Here is a 26,236-nt window from a genome sequence, read left to right on the forward strand (position 1 = left end):
CTGCCTGTAAATGGCGTGGAATTAGGCTAATCAGTGACTCTTAATTCCCCAACAAATGCAAGTGCTGTGCTAATTGCCAGGGTCCACGCAGGCAGATCCCTGGCTGGCAGCATCAAACAAGAGAAGGGGTAATTTGGGGGCTGGAGTGGGGGAGGGCCTGCTTTGTTGGCTGAGCCAGTTAAAAAACCGTATTACCCTGAGTGAGCCATAGTGCAGCGAGCCGGGGTCGGGCCTCCTTATCAGTCAACAGCCACTTGAGTGGCCCACAAGTGAGTTTGCAAGAGCTGAACCTCAACTCCAGTGGAGCAATTGCTTGTCCATTAATGGGATTTTATTTTATTTATTTATTTTTTTTTGGCTCATTAAGGAAGATTCCACCAGCAGCCTGGGATGGCACTGCCAGGGCAGCTCATGGGGGATAAAGCATCCCGAACCTTGGTGTGCTGTTACTATGGTAACATGGCATTCCAGACACTCCAGGCAACCTTCCTGGCATCTGCTGCAGTGAAAGATTCAGATGGAGAAGGGCCACTGCTCTTTCTCCAGTAGAGACTGAACAAATTGTGAAGGCAGGGAGCCATGCACCGAGGACCAGACCTTATTTTTTTTTTATTTTTTCAGCGTAACAGTATTCATTCTTTTTGCACAACACCCAGTGCTCCATGCAAAACGTGCCCTCCCCATTACCCACCACCTGTTCCCCCAACCTCCCACCCCTGACCCTTCAAAACCCTCAGGTTGCCCCAACCTCCCACCCCTGACCCTTCAAAACCCTCAGGTTGTTTTTCAGAGTCCATAGTCTCTTATGGTTCGCTTCCCCTCCCCAATGTCCATAGCCCGCTCCCCCTCCCCCAATCCCACCTCCCCGCAGCAACCCCCAGTTTGTTTTGTGAGATTAAGAGTCATTTATGGTTTGTCTCCCTCCCAATCCCATCTTGTTTCATTTATTCTTCTCCTATCTCCTACCCCCCCATGTTGCTTCTCCATGTCCTCATATCAGGGAGATCATATGATAGTTGTCTTTCTCCGATTGACTTATTTCACTAAGCATGATACGCTCTAGTTCCATCCACCGAGGACCAGACCTTAAAGGAAAATGCTGTTCCATTGGTATGGGAGCTTGGAGAAATGGCACTGAAATAGTTAAAGCTATCTGTTCTGTCTGTTCTAGTCTATCTGGGTGAGCCGCAGGATCAGGGGAGACCACCCAGAGGAAGAAAGTAAGAGGAGATGGGGAAGAGTGGGGGAACAGTATGAACAAAGGCCCAGCTGGGAAGGCAGATGGAGTGATTAGATGGGGTGAGCAGTTTGGTTTGGTGGGAGAAAAGACATTGGTGGAGGTGGACAGGTGTTGGCCTTGCCTCTCTGCAACTTGCTGCTCTGAGCCCTAAGCAAAAGCCTGGTGGTGGGGGCGCCTGGGTGGCTCAGTGTGTTAAAGCCTCTGCCTTCGGCTCAGGTCATGATCCCAGAGTCCTGGGATCGAGCCCTGCATCGGACTCTCTGCTCAGCGGGGAGCCTGCTTCCTCCTCTCTCTCTGCCTGCCTGTCTGCCTAGTTGTGATTTCTCTCTGTCAAATAAATAAAATATTTTTGAAAAAAAAGCCTGGTGGTGGCCTCACTCCACCCAGATAGTGGGTGGAGGCCACTCTGCTCCCTTCCCCGAGGTCTAGAGACTCATCTCTGCACCTCACACCTCACTTCAGGGGCCCATGTCTTATTCTCTGTCTGTCTGGCTCCCAAGTGTTTGCCTTATCTCTTGTACCCACTAGTGTCATTGACCCTCTGCATTTCATAGACAAACTGAGATCCAGGGAGGAAGACGCTTGCCTTAGGTTTCCGAGACACGGAAGCCACGGGACACAGGAGTTAAGAACTTAGGTTCTGGAGACAGACTGACTTGGTTTGAGTCCAGACTCCACCATTCAGTTTCCAGGGGAGCCTGACCCTCACCTTCTTCAGGGGTGAAATAGGGCTCCTGAGCATTCCTGCCCACTCCGGTATTACAGGTGAGAACTGAGAGCAGGCAGGTAGGGCCACAGAATTCCGGAATGTGGGGAGCTCTCAGAGGATGTTGGTTAGTGAGAGATTGGGAGTTCCTTAAGAAACGGGGACCACCTTATTCATCTTTGCTCATTCCTCCTTCTCTTTCCTCGCACACATGAACACCAGACAGTACTGCATCTGGAATTGATAGTAGAAGGATGTTTGTGGATTGGATGGATGCTCGGAATAAAGAACTGCCCATTGATGGGCTCTCCTCTCCAGTCAGGTGTGCTCAGCTCTGGTGCTGTTCGGTCTCCGCAGGCCTGGAGTCACACAGGCCTGGGGTCCTGTGCAGCTCCGGTCCCAGACCCTGCTACCCTGTGGAGAACTTAACCTTCCCAGGACTGTTGGTTTCTTGAAGGACAGGAGTAGATTCCTTCAACCTTTGGGCACAATACGTGGTACAAATGGTAACTAGTACATAGCTTTATAATATACAGAAGGTTTGCAATCGCTCTCACACAAATCCCACTGTAGCATGGGTCAGGAGTTCTGTCCCCACATTCAGGAGGAATTCCCGGAGGCTCGGTACCGGGGAGTGGGTGGACCGGAGGCACACAGCAGGGAGAGCTGGCACAGGGGCGTGGTACTGTCTTCTGACTTCGGCTCTGATGATCCACCAGATGAAAGCTTTTGGGGTCCATTTTTCTTCTGTGGGACTGAGAGCCCTGAGATGTGACCCAGTGAGGTAAGGAGCTTTGAGCTTAGAGTCAAGATGCCATGATTTTGGTCATGACCCCATCATGCCATTCCTAAGTCAGCACTCTCTTCTAAACATGCTCGCTCCCTGACCTTCCGGCTTTGGGTTTATAGTGAGGCCGATGGTGCTTTGGAAAGTCTGAAACTCTAGGTGAGTGACTAGCGAGAGGGGCACTGTTTTCAGCAAACGGCGTCTTCTTGAGCCACCCGGAGCCCAGCAAGGCTGCAGCCTTAGCACGTCCAGATGAGCTCCGAAGTGACAGGCAGCCTGGGTGTGTGGGAAGCGTCGTCCCGAAACATTAGCCCTTGGAGCCGGAGGGCCGTAAAACGGTGCCTTCAGTTTATAGGTGTGGAAATGGAGGACCTGAGAGGGGCAGTGGCTCACCCAGGCCCACGTGCTGAGTCGGTGGCAGAGCTGGCCCCGCACTGCTCCCATAGGGCCGGGCTGCCCACGCCCAGCAGAGCCTGATGTTCGCCCTCACTCTGAGTGCCTCGTCTGAACTCATTTGAAAGCATCAGATAAAGACATAAGAGGTTTTGAAAGAATTTTGTGTATCGGCATTTTCAATAATTTTTAAAAAATCTTTTGTTATAAAAGTCATATATGATCTGTGAAGAAAGTTTGGGTAGTAAAGAAATATTCCACTTAAAAGATAACTGATTAATGCTCTTAAACCTCAAGAACACCCCTTTGGGGCAGCTTGCTGTCTTTTAGATGAAGCTTTTGGACCAAGGCTTGCCGGGCCCTGTAGCACCCTCTGGAAGCTTAGCTACAGAAAGTGGGAGATTAACATTTACAAAGGCCGCTAAGGCCCTCCGGTCTGCGACTTGAGGCAGTTCTATCTACTACCACTAACAGTAGGAGCAGTGGTGGTTAGTATCTGAAGAGTCTCCTCCAGGTAACACACCACTTTTTTTTTTTTTTTTAAAGATTATTTATTTAAGAGAGAGAAAGCGAGAGAGTACGCAAGTGTGGGGAGGGGCAGAAGGAGGGGGGATGCTGACACCCCCATGCTGGGCTCGATCCCACAAACCTGAGATCATGACCTGAGCTGAAACCAAGAGTCAGACACTCAGCCAGTCAGACTGAGCCACTCAGGCGCCCCTCGCCTCTCCTTCATAGGTGTTCTCATTCGATTATTTGCCCATTATAAGAATCTTGTAAGGTAGAGAAAAAGGGATTCTTTTCCCATTTTGCAAATGAGAAATTTGAGCCTCAGAGATATTAACTGCCCCAAGGTTACACATCTAGTAAGTAGCAGAGCTTCTGACTTCAAATGAATGCCTGCGTAAAGAAAGCAGAAGACACCTACTTAGTATCTATGAATGAACATTTGACTTCCCTTCCAGGGAAGATGCTAGAAATCATTGAGTCTAGGGGTTTTCAGACTGTGCTCTGGGAAACTCCAGGGTGCTGTGGAGCCAGTTGGGGGTGGTGGGGGCTGAGCACATGGGGCTCTGAGCCCATCACCCCTGCTCCAAGCAGAGCAGCTCCGGTTGGCATGTTCTGTCTGCTGGGAGATGGAAAACAATTCAGCTCGTCTGACTCCTACTTCAGTGCTCCCCAAACTCTGGTGTTCATCATAACCGTCCAAGGGAGACCCCGACGGCTGGTCTGACAGGGCGCAAGAACTCTGGCTGTTAAGGAGTTCAGACAGTCATTAGGCCATGGTCTGAGACACAGTGGCCTACTGCCTAGAGCCGGGGAACCAAGACCCAGGAAGAAGCAGAGAGTTAGGCTCAGTCTCGAAGCCTGTAGGTGCAGAGGCCCCCCTAGGAGTCCCATCCTCCCTACCTCATCCACTGCCCTCCCGCCTGAGCCGCAAAGGCAGCTGAGCCAGGAAGCGAGTGACACCATTGAGAATAACAGAGTGGTTTCCATAGCAATGCTCAGTGGCTTGTGCCTGTCGGGACACCTCAATCACTGATCTGAGCTCTCAGCTGGTGTTACCTGCTTGTTCCTTGCAAGGGGTCTGGGGGGATGGGAGGAGAGGAAGGATGGCACGCTTTGATCATGGGGATTCTCCCACATGTCCTAACAGCTGGCAGTGACATAGACCAGACCCAGGAGGGCTGGGAACTGGATCCTGGGCAGGAGGCACAAGGCCACCCCAGCGGCAACTGGGGAGATGGGGGAGGGAACAAGTGTCAACCAGGCGTATATCACAGGATCACAGGACTCTGGGCTGGGCGCTCTCCATGTTCATTCAGGAAAAAAAAACAATGGTAAAGGAAAGATGATTGTCCTTATTTACAGATGAAGAAACCAAGGCTCAGATCTACACAGCAGGTGACAGGCAGCATCCTAGCCAAACCTGTCTGGCTCCCTAGCTGCTCAGGGGCAACAGTGTTTCCAAAGTCTCCAGCCCATCCAGTGACAACTCGGAGATGCATGCTGCCCAGCGGGCTCTTCCCGGCCTGGGGGAGCAGGGGTCTGCCTGCAGGGGGCTACGGTGGGTGCTTATTCAAAGAGCTGGGACAGACTGGGCCAGGCTGGGACGAGAGAGCCAGAGGTTGAGTCTGGCCAATCGTTAGCTGTAATATCCCTTCCCCACAACTACAGACTGCATGTGCCTTCAACACAGGCTGCCCTGACTTCCCCCTCCGCCTACCCCTACCCCCTCCCTCTGGGTTGGTGACCCCCAGGGTGGCCTGCCCAGCTCTTTGACTGGGCTGTCCTCTCAAGGAAATGAGCTTCTTCTGGGGAAGGTGACACCCATCCATTCCTAAAATGATTATTTATTGAGCGCCTTTTATATATCTGTAACTATTCTCAGTGCTGGGGCCGCAGCAATTGAACAAAATGGAATTTTTGCTCTCATGAACTTTTTCATTCTGATAGAGAGACGAGTAAATATATGATGGGGTATTACATGCCAGGAAGGAAAAGAAAGTAGTATGAGGGGACAGGAGGTAGGGTTAAGTGGTCAGGGAAAGTTCTCTGAGAAAGTCGCATTGAAACTGAGCCCTGAACAAAGGCCCCATAGAGTCAGAAGCACACCGTTACCTCCAGAGCTGCCGCTGCTCACCTGGGAGCGCCTATGCTGGTCATTCCCATGCTTTCTCAGTTCTCACTCGGGTGCATAATCTCTTAGGCTTGCCAGAAGCCTGTCTGTGGGGCAGGTATTCATTCATTCATTCACTCATTCATTCATTCACTCATTCATGTCTAACAGGCACGTCTACCTTAAAATGTCCAGAACAGAACTCTCAGGTTTTCTCACCAAGCCTGGCCCTCCCTTCCCCCAGGCTGCTGGACCTCATAGGTAGCACTGCTATAGTGAGCCCCCCTACATTCACTCCCTGTGTCTGTCCATCAGCAGGTCCTAGACACCCTGCTATCAAAGTAGAGTAAATCTGTCTGTTCCCACCGCCCCAGCCCGCTCAGCCGCTCCCCCTCCTGCCGTCCCCTGTGCTGCGGGAGCCTCCTGAACATCTCCCTGCTTGGCCTTTCACAGAGCAGCCTTTTCACACATAAGTCAGGTCTTATCACTCCCTGCTTAAAACGCTCTGGTGGCTTCTCAGCATTCTCAAAATAAACTCCTCACCCCTCAGCAGGCCCCCCTTCCCTCCCCAGGCCCACCTCACCCCAGCTTCCTGGGGCCCCACGCAGCCGCTCCTGGAACTGGCAGGATGTGCCCCTTCAGGACTTGGTGTTTATCATTGCCTTGGCCTGGAGACCTCTTCCCCCACGTGCCTGCGTGGCTGGCTCCCTCTCAGCCTCCAGGTCACAGCTCAGGGGCCGCCTCACTGGAGGGGACTCCTGACCACCTGTGCTGCTAATCGTGCCGTTCCATTCTGTCTTCACAGCTCTTCTCACGAGCTGCGTCCTGTTGATCCGTGTGTGTCTCCTTGCTTGCCGCTCCCCTGCGAGACTGTCGCCCCTGGAGGACGGGGCCCCATGTCTTATTACTGCTCTACTCCTCCCACTAGAGCCCTGCGTGAACCTTCGGGTGCCCTTGAACTCTTCTTCCTCAGCTCACGTGTTCACTCTGATGGATAAAACTGTAGATAAGCAGGTGGAGCACAGAGGACGAAGGGCGGTGGAACTGCCCTGTCTGCCGCTATAATGGTGGGTACATGCCGTTGGGCATTTGTCTAAACCCACGGAACGTACCACAACACCAGGAGGGGCCTCGGATGTAAACCGTGGGCTCTGGGCCATAACGATGTGTCAGGGGAGGCTCGTTGACTGTGACGAAGTGTACCGCTCAGCTGCGGGACGCTGATGGTGGCGATGCTGTGAACGCGTGGGGACGGGGAACCTTCTGTACTTTGTGCGCAGTTTTTCTGTGAACCTGAAACTGCTCTAAAAAATAAAGTTTTCTTAAAAGGAAAAAAATAAGGTAAATAAAAAGGATTAATCCTTTAGCTTTTTCACTATTTTGTACTATTATATTTCCTTCCTTCCTTTTCTTTCTTTCTTTCTTTGACTGTCTTAAAGTTCAGTAAAAATTTACCATCTGGAACAGGAAAGGTAAATAAGAGCCAGACTCTCTTTCCCAAAGGGTATGATCCCTCTGAGGAACCGGCCACCGCTCTTCCAGGTGCCACAGACCTGGGCACCACGCTGTCTGAGGGCTGTTCGCTGTGGGCCAAGAGCATTGGACTGAGCTGGGTGCAGCAGCAAACACAGAGAGGACACTCAGTAGGCTTTTAGTGAGTGATTGTGTTATCCAGCAGTTACTCACTTCTGATCTGCCCTAATCTTCTGATCTGCATGTGGGTTCTTCTGGCCCTGGCTCTGGGTTCCAGAACAGACCTCCTCCCCTCACCCCCACCCCCGCTGCTGCTCTAAGCCCCAGCCTTCTCGCCTGCACACTGATGATTCCCAAGCAGGCACAGGGAGCACAGATTAGAGACGCTCTGTCGGTGACCAGCTTCCGGAAATGGCAAGAGTCCCAGAGCCCCTGGTCCCAGAGCTGCATCTGTGCCCCCACCCCTCCGTGGGAGCCCCTCAGGGATCGCTGTTTTCATTTAATAAGGTGATAATTCATGGAGACAACTTGAAAGCTCTGGCCAGGCCCAGAACAGCAGCACGCAGGCCAGGCCAGGCCCTGACAGCACAGCTTCTTGTGCCTGGTTTAGGAGCCTTCCTGTGGGCTGTGGGCTCAGCAAGAGGCAGAGGACCTGGACTCCGGTACAGCTAATGTGACCTCAGACCACACTGACAGGGGCGACCTCCTGGACCAAGTATATGGCCAGCGGGGCGCGTGGTCCCCGGAGCCCTTAGCCAAGTCTGGGGACATGCTCAGAGAGGGGTGATGGCAACCCCGGAATGTACGGAGAGCAGGGTCCTTGGCTGGCGGGGAGGACAGGCCACCAGGGTGTACGGGGGCTGATACGTCACCTCTGGCGAAGAAAGCTTAGATGATAGGAGAGCCCCTGGCAACACGTGAAGGAACTGAACTCCAGCACCCTTAACGTTCCACCCACCAGGGCCAGACCCGCTGACAGGACCAGGCTGCACACCAGGCCTGCTCATTCCAGCATCTCTCCCTCCACAGAGTGTGATCACAGTACCATCTTCCCAGGGCAGTACTGCCAAGTGGGAGGGGTTGTGCCAAAGCCCCAGCTCTGTATGCAGCCATAGTAGGCCCCCAACTGGCTTAGTTGCCCTCTCTGTTCCCTTTCCCGGTGCAGCCAGGAAGCGCCGAGAGCCAGCAGTTCCACAGAGGACACAGAATTCAGAAAGACAGTCTGTGGGGAGGATTTCAGTTGTTTATAAAACAGGCCAACACGTTTCCACCTCGTAAGTTCTAAATCCATCATGCCTAGCTCCCCAGGTCTAAGAATAGCCCCCCAGTGGGGCCACCGCGCCGCGTGCCACGGCACGCTCTCTGCACAGGTGACTGGGGAAATGTACCCCCAGCAGCCCAGCACCTCCTGCTCCGGGGAGCCTGGGGGACGGCGGCAAGGCAGGCCTCTGCCTCTCCTGGGTTAGCTGTCTCCGAACCTCTCCCAGTCTCCGTTTTCTCTCCTACACAGTGTTGATCCCAAACCTCCCTCACTGGGCTGCCCCGACCATCCCATGTGGAGGGCAGTGGGAAGGTGCAGAGGCGAGGACCCCCACTCTGGGCCTCAGTTTCCTCTTAGGTAATGGGCCAGATTGACGAAGAACTGGGCAACTTTGGGGATATGGAGTTTTTTGTTTTGTTTTTAAGATTTTATTTATTTATTTGACAGACAGAGATTACAAGTAGGCAGAGAGAGAGGCAGGCAGAAAGAGGAGAAAGCAGGCTCCCTGCAGAGCAGAGAGCCCGATGTGGGGCTCGATCCCAGGATCCTGGGATCATGACCTGAGCTGAAGGCAGAGGCTTTAACCCACTGAGCCACCCAGGCGCCCCCGGGGATATGGAGTTTTAAAAGAGGTTCTCAAGTAGCCCCCAGCCTTGCAGCCTCAAAGTGAGACCTGTGAGGGCAAACCCAGAAATTCAACACATTTCTGTTTATCATCTGAACCAAGGCCATTCGTCTGTGTGCTATGAGGGAGCCAGCCTGAAGCCCTGGAGCCCGGATGAGTAGGCCCCTACTCTGCCCTTTGGCCTCCCCCTTCCTCCCTTCTCTCATACATGTCCACACCCACCCACACCACCACACACGCTCTCCACGGTCAGAAGGACTTTTGATGTGTCTCATCTACACTCTGCCCACTGTGGGAGGGCCCGTGCCAGCCAGGGGCTTGGCACTTCCAGCGGCAGGCCACCTGCTGCTCTCCTGGGTGGCCTCCCGGCCATACCAGCCTTCTTCCTGATAGTGAGCTGAAATCGGTCTGCCCATGGCATCTCCTCCCTCCCCACTTCACAGACTCTCTTGGCCCTCCAGGAGAGAACAAGGCAGCTCCGTGCTCTTGCTAGCTGTTCATGCATTCATTTGTTCATCTGTTCGTTGGTTCAATCCCACAACAGGTAATTATTTTTTAAGTACTAATGTATGCTAAGCACTGTTTAGGTGCCAGGATTTCACAGTGTACAAAACTGAGTCCCTGCTTTTTCAAAGAGCTGTTTTCTGATCAGGAGAGATAGACAGTAAACCAACAGTAAAAATGTGAACAAAAATAAAGCAGATGAGACAGGGATGGAGAGGGGTATAGATAGCCATTTCACATAGAGTTGTCAGGGAGGGCCTTTCAGATAAGGTGACATTTGAACACATACCTGAGCAGCGTGAGGGAGTGAACCTGTGGTTATCAGTGTCAAGGGCATTCCAGACAGCAGGAACTGCAAGTGCAAAGGCCCTGAGGCAATACTGCTTGAGGAGCAAGAAGTCAGTGTAGCTATCGTGATGCCAGCAGGGTAGAACACATGGGACTTGAGGTCAGAGACGGTGCTTTTGTTTATCTGAGTAAGCGGAGAACACACTGGAGGATTCTGAGCAGAGCAGTGCCGTGTCTGACTTAGGTTTTAATAGGATCACTCAGGCTCTGTGTGGAGGACAGACAGTGAGAGGAAAGAGAGGCAGCAGAGAGACAAGTATGAAGCCCTCACGGGGTTCCATTGTGAGGTAATGGGGCGGCGAGAAGTGGCCGGGTTCTGGCCGGGTTTTGAACATTATCTCCTTAAATCCCTTCTTCCACAAGCCCTCATCTTTACTTACATGTGGACACCCCGCCCTCCTCCTCCTCACCCTCAGCCTTCACCCGCATCTTCTCAGTGCATTCACAGTGCTGCGTGGATCCTGGTCTAGAAGGCCCCCTAGGCCAGACTGCTTCCACTGACAGCCTTCCCTGAGGCAATTCAGGCCAAAATCCCAGAACATCTCCAGAGTGATTCTGTGGGCAAACAGCCCCACTTTCTGATTCTGGAATGGCTTCTTCCTGCTGCCTCAGCTCCTGCCTCAGGGCATCCTTGGCCCTGGAGAGTGATGGATAGACTAATTATTGGAAGGGCCCTGCACTGCCCCTGCCTCTTTCCTCAGCTGGGCCTGGTGGGGCCATTGTCCTCAAGGCCATTCTCATGGCCACTCTGTGTAGGAGCTGCCCCTCTTCTGGGCAGTGTGAGCAGGGACAGAGACTTGCAGCTTTCTGTTCTTAGGGACTGTGGCCAGGTGGCGGCTCTGGCCACGGACCAGGGAATAAAGGCAAGCAAGCAGGCATGGGACTGGGGTTGATGGCACCCGATTTCAGCGTTCTGTGTATGTGCCTCTCTGCTGCTCTCCAGACAGACTGTGGGCAGGGGAAAGGGCCACATGTACTCTCTTCCCCTCAGTAGCTGTATCCCGATTGCCTGTCCCGTGTGCCTGAGGGCTGTTGGATGAGTGTGCCCTGTTCTCAGTACCCCACTCATATCCCAGTTCCCAGAGTAGAGAGCCGAGTGCAAATATAATTACCTGTAGAACCAGGAGGGGTGTGGTGCATATGCTTAGAGGCTTCCGGGTGGTTTAGGAGCTAGAGGAAGTGAAATTAACAGTCTTCCCACAGCCCAGTGGGACCCAGCCCGACACCCAGCCTCATTCACTTCTGCAGCAAAACAGGATGCCTTTGGGATCAATGAAAAGAATGCAGAGTGGGCAAATTTCAGTGGGTACCCTCTATTTAAGACTGGTGAACTCCTACTCATCCTTCAAAACCTAGCCAAGAATGAACTTCTGGAACTTCCAATGACACCCATCTCCTCTCCCCAGCAGAGCATGTCATCCTCTCCTCTATGCTACCTCTGTCCCTTAGAAATACTGTTGGTTTTTTAAAAATCATCATCATCCTTTGTTACTACTTTTTAAAGTATTTTCAGAAATGACAAAATCTTTGTCACCCTTCCCCTGCCCCCATTTCTTCTCTCCTTTCTCCAGATTGTTCTACATTGGGGATGTATTCTTCAAGATCTGTACATCTAGAAATGTGTAGGGGGTCTGCATAGATTGAATCGTATTCTCTATTGTTCTGCAACTGATTTTCTCTTTAAAATGTCTTAGAGATTTTTCATGTCAGGCCATAGCTGCATAGTAGCTCGGTAGTAGGGTCGAATCATAGTTTCTTTAAACCCTCCTCTATTGATGACTATTTTGCCTCCCCTCCCTGACACCCAGTCTTTCGTCATTGCAAACAGTGCTGCAGGGAACACTGTTGTGCGTGGTTCCCTGCAAACACAGGCCATTGGTCCCATCATCCTGTTTTCTCATGGCCATTTTCCCCAGTGGCCTGGGAGCCCAGAGGCAGAAACAGAATTTTCCTCTTCTAGGCCTTCTGTCCAGCACGGGGCCTCAGCAGAAGACATGCCTACAGGATGCAATAAACGGGCTCGTGTGAGCCAATTCATGACAGTGTGAAAGGCCTGGGGGATGCAGGGAGCAGCAGCAAGCCCGCGGGGCTCGAGCAGAGCCTTGGGAAGAGGAGTGACATAGCCGAGACCACAGAGGGCCTAGAGAGCCAGCTAAGAGTACTGCTTCCGGGCTCCTTGGTGGTGGGAGATGGGAGGCTGTCCACAGGAGCTAGTCCACACGGGGCCAGCTGCCTCTGCGCAAAGGATAAAGTAACTGAAAAAGTTTTCCGGGCAAGAGAGGGTGAGGACCTGAACTCCTTTCTATCCTCAAGTCACCACCTACACCTGAAACCCTTCAGCAGGCCTGCATCCTGGGTTCTTCACATGCCATTCCTTGCTCCCCCAGCAGGACCTTAGGGAGCACCCCAGCAGTGACCGCCAATGAGGTGGGATCCGCTTGAGCTTGGTGGCTGGACACTCAGACGTTTTCCCCGGATTTACGCAGCTCCCAGCCAGCCGTGGCCACACTGACATTTACCAGCTTCCTGATTCCAGAGCCTTCTCCGTAAGGGTACTCAGACCTCATCCGTCCTGTCTCCCTCTGCCTGGAATGACAGAAGAGCAGCCCCTCCTGCTGCTCTAGGGCTTTGGGAGGTCTTTGACAGGGGACAAGGTGAGCCATTAGTTGCCAGAATTTTTGTCCGCATTGCTCCCTCCCTTCCTTACCCCACCAGAGGCCAGCGGGGCAGGACCCGCATGGCCTCCTCAGGCCTTGGGCCTCAGCGCTCGCAAGGGCTCAGTGCGTTTGTGCTGCTCGGCAGAGTGCTCCTCTCACCAGCAGCAGCGCTTGCCTCTGCCGCTGCCCTTGTCCCCACACAGGTAGGCTGTCACCCTGTGCCTTTCCTTAATTACCTGGGAAGCAAGGTTTTTGCCGGAGAGGACAGTATACTAACAGAAGAGGCCCCGGGGTCGCACTGCCCAGGTTCAAATCCAGCTCTGCTTCTTACCAGCTGTGTCACCTTGCATGGTTCGTGCCATCCCTCTGGAAAATGGGGATAATGTTAGATTGTATCTCACAGTCTTTTGGGGGGGATTCAGTGAGCTGAGTGTTTATCACAGGGCCTGGCATACTAAGCATTCAGTGATTTTTTTTTACATTTTACATGGTTTGGCCCTAGTGAGTGAGCCTAAGATTTGGGAGTCATGGATTCTAGGGGCATGCCATCCCTCTTTGAAGGCTGGGTGCCATGAGCTCTTGCAGAACCTTCTGGCCTACATCTCATTGGCCATACCCAGCTGCAAGAGAAGTTGGGAAATGTAGTCTTCACTGTGTGGTTCGGAATGAAGCTTTCCCACTCATACCTGGTCACACATGCTCAGGGGTTTGCTCCTCTTCGGCAAGGCCCTCCAGCAGAAATGTGACCTCCTTCCTAGCATTGGGCTATAATCCCAGCACCATAAGGCTCTGTAAGGACCCAGGTTGCCAAGAAGCTCAGGCAGGTGCCACAAGGCCTGAACAGATTTGAGTACTGTGTCCGGCCTGTGCCAGGACCCTGCCAGTCCCTAGGTTCCGCTGCCCGCAGGGCTGTTCGGCTGACGCAAGTGTGGTGGGTCACAAGCCCATCCCTTGTCACAGCCCGGCTTGGGCCAAGTCCATTGAGCCCCATCAGCTGAGGGTCTGAACTCTTAAGAGACTAGGGAATCCCCCAGTAACTTGGTCTTTCCACCCAAGGCCCAGCTATGTGCCTCGGGGCCAATAAAGCAGATCTGGATCAATCAGGTGGATTTCAGCAGCCGCAGGACCTGGGCAGTGCCAGGCCTGCGGCCGAGGGAGCATCCTGGAACCTACCTGTCTTAAAAACTGGGTGTTCACATTCCAGTTAGCTTAGGGAAAGGCCTACTGTAGGCCGTTCTCCTTCCTGTCACTTCTTCATGAAGTGACATGTAGCATCCCTTACGGTAGCATCTCGCTGAGGCTGGAGAGGGATATGGGAACCCATCCTAAAATGCTGGAGGGGCTCAGAACTTAAAGGTGTCTTCTGTTCAGGGCATAGCTAATCTTTCACTTTCAAAGTCAGCAGTCTGGTTTTTGTCCCATAGGGAGTTTGTTCAGAAACTCTAAGCTGGTCCTTCCACCCCAGGCCTTCCCGTCTGCTGGTGCCCCTCGCTCTCTGTGCCGTTGGACCCTAGCATGGCCTTTCTTGCCTTTTCCTCCATTCCCCATGGTCTGCTTCATACATGGCCATGAACTGTCACCAAGTGTCAGGCACCATGCTGGGGCATTGTGTGTGTCTCCTTGTGCAGTCCCACCCCCAGCAGCACTGGGGATGGGACAGAGATGGGGACAGAGGCACTGTGATCACACAGGTGTTTGGGACTGTGGGACCCAGGACAGCACAGCGCAGCCCACAGCAAATAATGCATGTCCTGCAGGTATGCCATGGGCTGACAGAGGGTGACCCGCAGGCCACATCTGACCTGGCGCCCGTTTTGGATGGCCTTGCAAGCCAAGAAGGGTTTTGAAAGGGTTGTAATAAGAATATGCAACAGAAACCAAATGAGGCTCTCAAACCTAAAATACTTACCATCCGCCTTTCTAGAATGAATTTGGCAAGGGCTGGTGTATCCTCTGCAGAGTCGGCTCCGATTCTGGAGCCATTTGGCCTGGTTTCTGGCGCCTCTGCGTCGACCACTATGAAACGAGGAGAGTCTGTAAGACGCGGCGGCCCCACGGGGTTGTTTGAATTAAAAGAGAGGAAGAATAGAAAACACCTAACTTCAAGTAGGCTTCTTTGGAGGTACTGGGGGAGGAAATTTCTGGTCCTCAGCCAGCCTTCTCGACCCAGTGGGCATGAAAGTCCTGGCTCCAGGCCTCTGGCTGCCCCGGCCCCTTCAGAATGAGTTTCCTTTGGTGGGAGGGGAGGGACCTGCCAGCCGCCCGGTGGGCCGCATCCTGCTGGTGAGCCCGCTCTGCCCCCATTCCTGCTGACCGTCAGCTGCTGCTGCTCGCCGGGGCCGGGCACTGAGCCCACACCAGGTGCCGAGCGAGGCCCCAAGGTACCGAGCCTTTTCCACTTTCCCGACTCGGGCCTCACACCAACCTGGCAGAGAGTACTGGTCGCTGCAGGAGCCGCAGCCCGGGGCCCATCCTCTCTGCGTGCATTTCCTCACTCGTGGGCCAAACAGGGAGACATCTGTGTTTCCCCAAACCCAAGCTTTTGGCCAGTGATTGCCTTCCTACTAGGGGGAAGGAAGAGGAAGGGTAGTCCCGGGCCAGCCAGCCTCCCCTTGTGAAAAAGTGGTCAGTGAAACAGATTTTTCAGTGGATAAAGAGTGAAATGTAAGGATTAAAAAAAAAAATCAAGTTATTGAAAAATCAAAAAAGAGTATTTCCTGATAGGATAGGGATGGGCTTTCAGTTCTTAGAAGCAGTAGAAGAAATTATAGAAGATCAGTGAATTTTACTACAAAGAAGGATAAAGCTTATGTTTTATATCAAAAGACCCAAAACAAAACTTTAAGTCAAACTGAGAAAAAAAATTTTATGCTGGATATGGCAGAGAAAGAATTAACAATCTTTAAAACAAGAAGGTTCTTAACCAAGAACAATAACAAATATTTATATACTACTACTTACTGGGCACCGTCTTAAGTACTTTATACATACTTACTGATTTAATTCTTGTAAACAACTTTATTGTACCAGTACTATTGTCCCCATTTAACAGATGAAATGAACTGAGGCACAGAGATGCTAAGTAACTTGCCCAAGGTCACTCAGCTAATAAATGGAAGAGCTGGGATTTGAACCAAGACCATCTGGCCCTTGGGCCTAATACTCGGATCAGAAAGCCTTCTGTACCAAACAGAAAAAAGATATGAAGCAGATAATACACAAAAGAGGAAATACAAATATCTGAGAAACATAAGAATTATTTTTCAGTTTCAATGGCAGTAAAGTACCAATAAAAACAATGAGATGCTTTTCTGTCTTCAAATCAGAGCAGATTTCTAAATGTTATAATAAGCCATAAATACGGGCCATGCTGGAGTGAAAGGGAGACTTCCGCAGGTAGACTTGGTTGTATTTGGGTGACCTTTCTGAGAAAGTACTGTGGAAGCACTCAGAACAGCCCTCAGGAATCTCAAAAATGTCCATGCCACTTGGTGAGGAATGCCCATTCTAATCTAATTTGAGAAAGCAATTAGTTAGACAGAGATTCACATGCGATGATGTTCATAGGAAGATTATTCCAAATAATGAAAAATTAGAAACAACCTATGCGTCTGATAATTGAATACAGTTTAAGGAAACTGTTGAATCTCCACAATATGCAATTAGATGGTCATTTTAAAGGAATTTGTTTAACAAAAGATACCATAAGCAAAGTGAAGAGACAGACCTTGGACTTGTGGGAGAAGACACTTGGAATGCACAGCACAGGGGAGAATTGTGTAAATAAAAGAATACACAAAGAAAACGTACAAATCTGTTAGAAAAAGGCAAACAAAGAGAAAAACAGAGGCCCTTCATAAGAAGAGGGATATGCGGAGTGACAATCCCTCTCGCTAGGAGTCAGGGAACCGCAGAGTCATTCATCGTACTCAGCAGAATAGCAAGAGTTTAGAGGCAAAGATAGAGGGAAGCATTCAGGTCCATCGCTGATGGGGCTGGACGTGACCACAGCCGCTGTGGACAGCTGTGAGGCCATACCGAAATCCAAACACGTCCACCACCCTCACGCTTGTAGGGACCAGCCCTGCACAAACACCATTTGGTACGAGGAGACATGGTCAAGAACGTTCATGGTAGTGCTGCTTATAATAGCAGCAATATTCCTCTTTTTGTAGAATATGACTGTACATTATACATGATATTGTGTAATAAAATAACAGTTCTCATTAAAGAACTGTCCATCAGAAGGGAAACGGACAAGTAAAATCTGACTTCTACCTAATGGGATACTATGCATAGTTGAAATAATGAGCCAGATCCCTAACTATTGGCTCAGATAAATTTTAAAAAGCAATGTTCAGTGCGAGGAGCAAGCATAAAAATATCTCAATGACACTATTTATGTAAGTCTTTAAAACAAACTAAAAATATTGCATAGTATTTAAGGACATATAGGTAGAAAGTGTAAAACGAGCACACCAGTAATGAACACCGGCTTCGAAAGAGTGGGTCTCTGCTGGGAGAAGTGGCTACAGGGCAAGAATGGGAGGTGGGGGTTATGCTGTATCTTTACGATTGATTTTTTTTTTTAAGGGAAGGTTTGAAGCCGATACACAAAATGTTGACTAATGTTCTAAGTCTGGGTGGAGTATGTGTCTTTCTTTTAAATTATTTTTTGTACCTTTCTGGATATTGAACTGTTTCAAAATTTCAAACAATTTTTTTAAAGATTTTATTTATTTGACAGAGAGAGACACAGTGAGAGAGAGAACACAAGCAAGGAGAGTGGGAGAGGGAGAAGCAGGCTTCCCACCTGTCAGGGAGCCCGATGCAGGGCTAGATCCCAGGACCCCGAGATCTGACCTGAGCTGAAGGCAGAGACGCCCAACAACTGAGCCACCCAAGTGCCCCTCAAACAATTTTTTAAAATTTACTTTTTGAATAATTTGCAGTTCTGTGGAGAAATATTTGTGTTATAATAGTAAGGGACAAAGCAGGACAACATATACACAAATATTTACAAATTTCACAAATTAAGGTCTTGAAAGAGATTAAAATATTCATACTAGCGGCAAGACTCAAAGTCTGCTTTTTCTTTACACCCATCCGTATTTTCTGTTTTGTCATTTTCCATTTGGTCATGAAGATGTATTAGTTTAATAAACTGGACAAATTTTTTTTAATGACTATAGAAAAATATGAGTGAGTTTGGCCCTGGGGAAGGGTCTAAAAGCTAGGAAGAGCGTGTACGGTGGGGTGTGAGCATCACTGGCTGTCGGAGAAATCTGTGCTTGAATGCTGGCCTGGAGACTCTCAGGCTGTATGACTCAGTTCATTCAATCTTTTACCCCATCCGTGAGCCCTTACTGAGCACCAACTGTGTACTAGGCTAGGGATCCAGCAGTGAACAGAACATACCCTGTCCTTCCATCCCTGTAGAGCAGACGGGCCAGTGAGAGGGAACAGCGCATACATCACCACACGAGTTATCTCTTCACTGCAGAATGCCAGGGCCCCCATGAGGGGAGAGTCCAAGGGTGATAACAGGAATCCAAGTTGAACTGGGTGGCCAGGGACTCTGGCTGCAGAGCCACATTTAACTGGAATCTATAGGATGAGGAGGGGGCGCCTGGGTGGCTCAGTGGGTTAAAGCCTCTGCCTTCGGCTCGGGTCATGGTCTCAGGATCCTGGGATCGAGCCCCGCATCGGTCTCTCTGCTCAGTGGGGAGCCTGCTTCCTCCTCTCTCTCTGCCTGCCTCTCTGCCTACCTGTGATCTCTCTCTGTCAAATAAATAAATAAATAAACAAAATTTAAAAAATAAATAAAATAAAGGATGAGTAGGTCTGGAGCCCAGTAAAAAGAGGGCTTCAAGAGAAAGGAAGACCCTGTGAGGCCTGTGTAACGACGTGAAAGAAGGCAGGGTTCTGGAATGCAGCGGGTGAGGGAGAGAGTTGCATCAGGGGACGCCAGCAAGGTAGTCGGGAACCAGATCACTCAGGGCCTCATGGGCCAAGGAAAGGCCGTTAAGGACACGGGAAGTCACTGAAGACTTTTGATCAGGGTACTGATGTGACCACGAGATCACCTACACGCTCTGTGAAGGTTGGGGTGGGTGGCGACTGGCCCAGCTAGTCTGTCGGCTGTTGGCATGGCTGCACATGAGGGAGAATGGTGTCGGGCTCAGGGGATGGCAGTGGAGATGGGGGACGTGGAAGGGTTTAAAGTCTTTCTGAAGGCAGAGTTGGCAGGTCTAGGATCGTGGTGGGTCGGGGCCGGTGGTAGAGGAAGTTACAGTGAGGGAAGGGCCAAGGAGGAGGGCCAGGTTTGGGGCAGCGACAGTTGTGGGTTGGCGGGAGTGGGAGACACTGCTCTGAGGGGGCAGCGTGGAAGCAGGGGTGCTGAGGTGCCACCAGGCATGGTTGAGCTTTGGTTTCCTTGTGTGTAAACCAGGATTTATGGTCTCCCTGCGCCCCCAGCGTGAGCGTTCAGCCCTGTTCTCCAAACCTCTTCTAGAGCAGTCCTCTCTCTCTTTCACAGGAGGGACGTGTTACTCTTGGGGCTGGAACGAGCATGGCATGTGCGGGGATGGCTCCGAAGACAACGTCTGGGCCCCGAAGCCCGTGCAGGCTCTGCAATCGTCACTGGGACTCCTCGTGGGCTGTGGGGCTGGCCACTCCCTGGCCCTCTGCCAGCTGCCAGCCCTCCCTGAGTTGGGCCAACACCCCAAGGTCACTGGCTCTTCCCCAGATGCCACTGAGGATGCTGAATCTCAGGAAGCCATGGACAAAGAGAGAAATTGGAAGGAAGGGCAACCAGAAGCTTCTGCCCAAAGCCATTCTGGCAGGTCCAGAAATGGGGGGCTTGTGATGGAGGCCCTTTAATAAAGTGACTTTTCCCACCCAGTATGTTCCCAGAGGATTGCTTGGTCAGCTTGTGGGGTTGGCCTGAGAAGTGCTGTGGAGGCACTTGGTTGGGCTCACCATGGGCCAGAGCGATGAGAGGCCACCTGGCCAGTGTCTGGGGTTCAAGGACACAGACAGATGGGAACAAGGATCCTCTTGAGAGCAATAACAAGAACCCAAGTGGGTTGCTTGGCTGGGGAGTCAGGTCTCTGAGTGACATTTAAACTAGAATCGCCAAAGGACATGGAAAACAGGAGACTCCAGTCTGTCTTCACCTGGTGGGGACAGAAAGCCCAGCCCCATCCCCTGGGGTGGTTACGGTCCCCCAGCCTTCTATTCTCAGCGCCCGGAGCATTAGTTTGTTGGTTCAAGGAGACTGAGTCAGGCAGGTGGGTGCCCAGACAGGGAGCAGTTCTTGTCTTGGTGACTAGGTGAAGGGAGAAAGGAGAAGCCTCTGGACCGGGGGTGCGGGCAGGGTGGGGGGGCAGTGTGCTGGAAGGAAGTGGAGATGAGAGAGTGGAGGAAGACGCAGAACTCCTGGGAAGGCCTGACAGAGGAGACGCCTGGGACGGACAAGGGAATCTAGACTAGCGAGCTCTCAGAAGATCAGTGTCTTCATCCGAGCCAGGCAGGACCCTGGACCTGGTCTGTATAACTAACAGCTAAGCTGTGTAGTTTCCGATGAGGAGGGATGGGCCACAGCATGGGCAGGGGAGTCTACCCCAACCCCTGATGTCTGCCTGTCAGTCCTCCTTGCCTCTGCAGGAGGAGGGCCTTCAGGTAAAATGGGGACCAGGCCAGACCACAGGCCCCAGGCCTCCCTAGGTGGCAGCTGTGGCTTGGGGGGGGGGGCACAGTGCCCGTGTCTCTGCCTCAGAAAATGGCTTTCCCTGGGCGACTGTGTGGCAGTGTCGCTAGCTAGGTAGCCCAGTCCATGGCCTGTTCCACACCACCTTCCCTCTGTGACTCAGGAGAGGATTGGGTCTGTGAGGGCTAGTCTGTAGGAAGTGACAAAACCCCAGGACATCAGAGCAGAGAACCAGCAAGATGACCTTCTAGCCTAGTGGCCTTCAAAGTGCATTTGTGAGAGCCATAGACGTCTCCTGATAATTCAGTGGCCACCTGGGTGGGCTGTAGGTGAAGGAAAGCCATGTGGACAGAGGTCCGGGTCCCCACCCTCCACGTTATTCACAGCAGCTTTATTTTCATCTATATTATATACTGGGCTTCACGCAGAATTGACAAGAGGTCCTTGAGAAAGTTTTGAAACTACTGGTCTTATCCAACATTTTCATTATTCATTTGGAGAAACAGAGGCCTGTAAAGGGAAAGGGGTCACATACCTCACTCCTGGCCCAGGGTCCTGAGTGGGATGTGACCCATCCAGAGCCTTGAGCTAAACCAGGGGGCAGATGAGGGGCACCCCTGGGACCAAGAGTGGGTTCAGCTCCATGGAGTGGGGATGAGGATAGTCCTGAGCTCCCCAGGTCTGAACCTAGAGACCACCCACAGCCACTGGCGGCCCTTGAACACCAGTGCATGGAGCCCTTTCCCGGTATTGTATCCTAGAAACCAGCACTGCCCTGGCCAGCATAGCCCTTGGGTGCCCGCCTCCCACAACCAGTAGAGGCTAGAACGGCCTCTAGGCACTTCCGCAATGGGAAGGCCATCTCTGTGCACCTGAGCTGCTCTTGCCAAGGCTCCCACACCCTCAAAGATGGTGCAGTTGCATGGCCCAGAGATGACCCATCCTGGAGCAAGCCCACAGTTCCTGCCGCCCCCTACCTCCAGGCCTATAGGCGAATGATCGGCATCAGACGCATCGGCCAGAAAACTGTCCCACCCGGGATAGTACTCAGGCCCATACTCCAAGACAGGCTTACTGCTCACAAGGAGCCAACACACTCTCTCCCGCAGCGTGGTGGCCCAGGGTTCCCTCCCGCCTCCGTCAGCACTGGCTGGAAGAAGCCCCAGTTCTAAGTCTTCTGCTGAGCCCTGGTGCCTCTCCTGAGGCCCTCCCCGTGGGCATAAGAAGGAAGCGTCTCGGGGCTCCTTCCCAGCCTGGAACAGGGGCAGGCCTGCTTCAGACTCTGGCTCAGAAGCTGACTCAGACCGTTCTGGCAAGCCTGTGGGGCACAGACCATCCCCATAAGCGGGAGTGAATGACTCCCTGCACTCGACAACACCTCACACAGTCCCGTCCCCTCCACTTCCTCCGTCTGCCTTCCCTACGGCAGCTGCCGGCTTTCTGCCAGCCTGTCCACGGGGCCTGAGGAGTGCCCGGGAGCTCCGGGGGCTGTCGACAGTGTCGCCCAGATGTTTTCCGGACCCTTTGGTTCCTGCGGTCACTCTCACACTTGTAGCTGTCCATGCCCCTCATTCCAAATAGATCCTGAGCTCCTTGAGAGCAAGGGACCGAATCTTGGTGGATTCTGGAACACCTTCACCGAGGACGGGCCCTGATACAGAGGAAGTGCCCACTAAGTGTTGACGAAGGAACCGAGGAGCACACTCTTAGGGCCACCAGGGCTGAGGAGGCTCAGCGAGGGGGTCCGATCCCTCACCCGCCTAGCCTCCGTCCATCTCTTACACGTGTGTGGGAACTGTGTTGTGCGTTCTAACCAGTCGAAATTTAAGGTCAGTATCCTCCACCCGGTTAGCTAATGCGCCTTAGGAGGCAACTGGAGTAAATACCTGCTCATTTTTAAAAATTACTTCTTTTCTGATAGGCCAAGTAGATGGGCCTCCAAGTTCCTCCCGCGTGAGAAGAAGGAAGGGAACAGAAGAGGGGTGTGAGCCCAACGGTGTGCTCACATGTCCTGCGCCTGGCGTCTGCGGTGACTGTGCGGTCCCCACGTTCCAGGTGTTAGTGGGCTGTTCGCACCCTCACCTGTCTGCCGCACAATCCCCCCACCCGGGCCACAGGCACCCCCTCTTCCCTTGATTCCCCCACCATCTTGGCCCCAATAGGCCATAAAATCCAAACTACATGAGACTGTGCTTCCAACGGTGAATCCGGGCCCGGGGCTCAGAGGAAAGTGCTCTCCCCACCCCCTACCCCGCTTGCCCCCTTCCCCCGCCACCCCAGGCTCCTGCCACTTCCACAGAAAGAGACTTAGTAACAGATGGGAATTGGCAGTCAGCATATTAGGTGGGACGTGGTGGGACGGGAGGGGGCGGGGGGGAGCAGGGCAGATGTTCAAGCAGGAGAGTGAGGTGGCTAGATGTGTAGAAGGTTCTGAGCAGCATGTAAAGTGGCCACTTCCCTATGCCCGCGGCGCTTCATGAAGGAGGGCAGGAGGCCAGGTCCTGAGCACCCTGGGATTCAGGACCAGCCATGCTAGTGATCTTGTCAGTTCAGGGCTCTAGCCGCAAGAAGGCCCCAGTTAGCTTGAGATGGCTTCACCCGAGCCCTGGAGCCAGCCCACCTGGGTGAAAACCTTCCTTCATCTTTCCCCAGCTGTGTGCCGCCAGGCCATTTCCTTTACCTCTCTGCACCTGTCCTCTTGCCTCTAAAATGGGCAGGTGGAATTACTGTGGGCTCCTTCCCAGACGAACCCCCCCACCCCACCCATTCAGCAGACGTTCAATGTATGCTCGTCTCCTTTCCCCATCAGCTACTCCGTCCCAGAAAACCCGCACTGCAAATGACTGTGTTCAGCCCCCTTGGGTCCACCAGAGGAACCAGGCTGACTCCCAGGCAGGGTGAACATGGTGTTCCCTGCGGCCGCTGAGGCTGCTTGGCTCTCACGTCCCGATACTTGTGAACGGCTGTGACGCACACAGTGTGACTTGGCAGCTCTTTGGCTGCATGACCCCTTGGGCCTTATTGTACTCATTGCTCCACTGACCCCGCGCCCTTGGTTCCCGGGCCCCACGGGCAAAGGCTCTGAGGGGGCAAGTCACTGCTGGAGGAGAATTCACGCCCACCTCCAGCCTCCCAGCCACCCATCTGACAGCTGACCCGGGCCATGCTGGGGGCATCAAGGGAGCCGAAGTCCTTGGAGACTGATACCCACTTGGTTGTGGCCCTGGGAAACCCATTCTCCTGTGCAGACCTCACTTCCTCATCTATAAAATGCTCAAAGGCTGACTGCCATGACCATTAGGGACTTTCCACCCAAACATTACCAGAATCTCCAATGGATTAAAAAAAGAATTGGAACCCCAGTCCTTACTCTATTCCCCTTGAGAAACCAAGTGAACAACCCGCACAAATCCAGATCCCCGAGAGAGGACTCCTCGCCTTTAAGACGCCTCCCAGCTGAGTGAGATGCGTGCCGTAAGGGGGTCCGGTGGACTGGACCCAGCGGGGTGCGGCAGGGTAGGGCACCCAGACCGGTCAGTCGGGCCCCTGCCTCTGCCACCATCAGATGCATGAAATGCCCTGGGAGGGGGTGGCTAATGTCCACACAGGGGCTGGGAGCTCTGACATGGTCAGGTTCAAGGACTCGTCAATATGGCATGACTCGCAGAGAAGTTTCCCCGTCACTGAACCCCACCAGAGGACACGCTCCTTTTAGGGTCAAGTCTTTGTCTGCTCCAAGCCTTCTGAGAACGGTCTCCCTCCCCACACCAAACAGGAAGAACCTGCTTTTTCCCAGCAGGAGGACAGCCAGCCCCTCGGTTAACCCCAGCCCAGCCCAGCAGTCCTGATTATAGGCACATCGCAACCCTGCCCAAGGCAATAAAAACCCGAATCCATGCTTCATCTCAAAAGTCAGCTTTTTATTATGGAGGGCCAGGGCCCAAGGAGGGGAGGGTGTTGAGCTAAAGCAGCATTGCTCTCTTTCCAGGAAATGTTGCGAGCTGCAGTGAAAGCTCGAGATGTTGCATTTTTTTTTTCAACTCAAGCATGTGTTTTTCAAAAATATCATCCTTCCCCACCCCCCACCCCACCACTAATTTTAGAATCAGATCAAAGCCAAGCTACTGTCCTCTGTTTCTGTTGGGAAAATACTATATTTATTCAAGATGCAGAAGTGGGTCTCTGCAAACCTCCAATTGCTTCAGGAAAACAAATCTGCTTTAGACTATACAGAAACCATGATACAAAATTTATTTCATGCTAGAATCGCTTTGCATCACATTGGGCATGCAGTTTTTTACTCTGAAGTACTAAATTGCATACAATGCCAGGTTGTGCCTTAACAAAGGTGGAGGGGGGCCGCCCCTCCCGTGGTCCTGATTTTGGTGTTTTAAAGTAACACTCGGAAGATCCGCACGGTGTTGATTATTTACTATGAACAACTTGTTATGGGAGCTGGTCACACTGGAGCTACACACCAAGAAGATGATAGAATCAACCTAGACTAGCCGCTGTCAGGGGTCTTGGGGAGACGTCCGCTGGGTCACAAGCATGCCAGACAGAGAGGGAAGAAAGCAGCAGTGCGCGTTTCCACAATTCTACTTGGAGCAAAGTTCTCGGTTTCCGCATGAGAGATGAACTATGAAGGTGAGGTCAATATGACCGATGACTGACCGACTGCCCTTTTGGGAACCTTGACTCTCGAGCTCGTGTACAAAAAGGGAAGCCATCCATCCATTCCCAGTCCCCACCCCTCCCCCCCACCCCCAGAAACGTACAGGTTTCTACCAAACGCTGATACAGTCTGGCTCCAGCAACGTGTGTCAAAGTAAAGAGCTTGGAAAGAAAATAGAGGACTTTTTGCTTTTTTTTTCTTGTTGTTGTAGTTGTTTAGGGTGATCATGACAGTTGCAGGAGGGTTGGTGGGTTTGGTTTGCTGGGTTTTCTGTTTAACTTCATGCAAGTCATGCTAAGGAACCCCTCCACCCCCCGCCCCGAATAAAATAAAATGTAAAAAAAAAAAAAAAAAGAAAGAAAGAAAGAAAAAAGAAAAAGAAAAGGAAAGGAAAGAAAAAGAAAAAGAAAAGAAGGAAAAGAAATCCTCTACGGTCAGTTACCATTTGGCCGTAGAAAAAGCTACGTCCGTCCTAGTACAAGACCTGGGCCACTCGGACTCGTCCGGCAAACCTGCATTGGCGTGAATTTACTCTGTCCGAGGGTGAGGAGGGGCTGCTGGTCCACCCAGATGCTTAATAGCCACCAGTGTCCTCGGCCAAGCCGCCTGGTCAAGTCACTCTCACAGCCTCTGTCGGCATATACTTAGCAATGACAGGGCTTTCTTTGCAAAGATCTGTATGTAAAGAATACAATTAACACTTGAGCTTCTCTTCTCGGCTTTCCCATCCCGCTTGGTACTTAGTTTTTAAGGAAGGAGGAGGAAAGACAGAGCAGACGCATGCAGAGGCAGGCAGATTCTTCTCCAGCTGGCTTGGTTTTCCCATGCAGTGAGCCGGCCCAGCGCGCCTCTCTTTCTCCCTCCTGGGGACCGTGTCGGGTCCCTAACTTCCCTACTCTGCACGTGGCTTAGGCACTGCGATTCTCCAGAGAGAAGCAAGTCCTCAGCGCTGTCACGACTCCGTGAGAACAGGGCCGGGTGGATGTGGGTGGGGGCACTTCCCCCTCGGTGCCTCCCAGAGACTGGCACCCCCGCTTCTGTGGGACTGGGGAGCGGGTCCCGCCTGTGGACAGTGGCTGCCGCTGGGCTCCCTTGGCCACTACAGGGAGGTGGGGCTTCTTCTGTCCCACTCTCCCTGGGCTTCTGGAAGCACAGCGAAGAGACTTTCCTGTCCGCTCTTTTAGGCCACCCAGACTGAGCCACCGTTCAAGGTGAAGGAGACAGGCTGCCCAGGAG

At 52.3% G+C, this 26,236-nt stretch overlaps 2 protein-coding genes across 8 annotated transcripts in view; one reads left to right on the top strand and one right to left on the bottom strand.

Moving 5' to 3' along the window:
• SERGEF (secretion regulating guanine nucleotide exchange factor) overlaps nucleotides 1–19,517 on the top strand; it is a 219,057-nt gene extending 199,540 nt beyond the window's left edge. For 6 of the 7 annotated variants that reach the window (XM_046016028.1, XM_046016030.1, XM_046016026.1 and 3 more), the window contains one exon: nucleotides 19,153–19,517. In XM_046016028.1, coding sequence (XP_045871984.1) covers nucleotides 19,153–19,496 — 344 coding nt within the window. In that variant the 3' untranslated portion in view covers nucleotides 19,497–19,517. Of the gene's footprint in view, nucleotides 1–6,551; nucleotides 6,986–19,152 lie in introns of those variants that run through there. The other variant, XM_046016027.1, reaches the window with a different exon arrangement.
• Nucleotides 19,518–24,224: 4,707 nt separating this feature from the next.
• Nucleotides 24,225–26,236, bottom strand: part of KCNC1 (potassium voltage-gated channel subfamily C member 1) — a 44,125-nt gene continuing 42,113 nt past the window's right edge. Inside the window, exon 4 of the mRNA XM_046016022.1 lies at nucleotides 24,225–25,675. Coding sequence (XP_045871978.1) covers nucleotides 25,611–25,675 — 65 coding nt within the window. The 3' untranslated portion in view covers nucleotides 24,225–25,610. The remainder of the gene's footprint in view (nucleotides 25,676–26,236) is intronic.

Source organism: Meles meles, chromosome 8 (genome assembly GCF_922984935.1).
Source record: "Meles meles chromosome 8, mMelMel3.1 paternal haplotype, whole genome shotgun sequence".
Taxonomy (NCBI): domain Eukaryota; kingdom Metazoa; phylum Chordata; class Mammalia; order Carnivora; family Mustelidae; genus Meles; species Meles meles.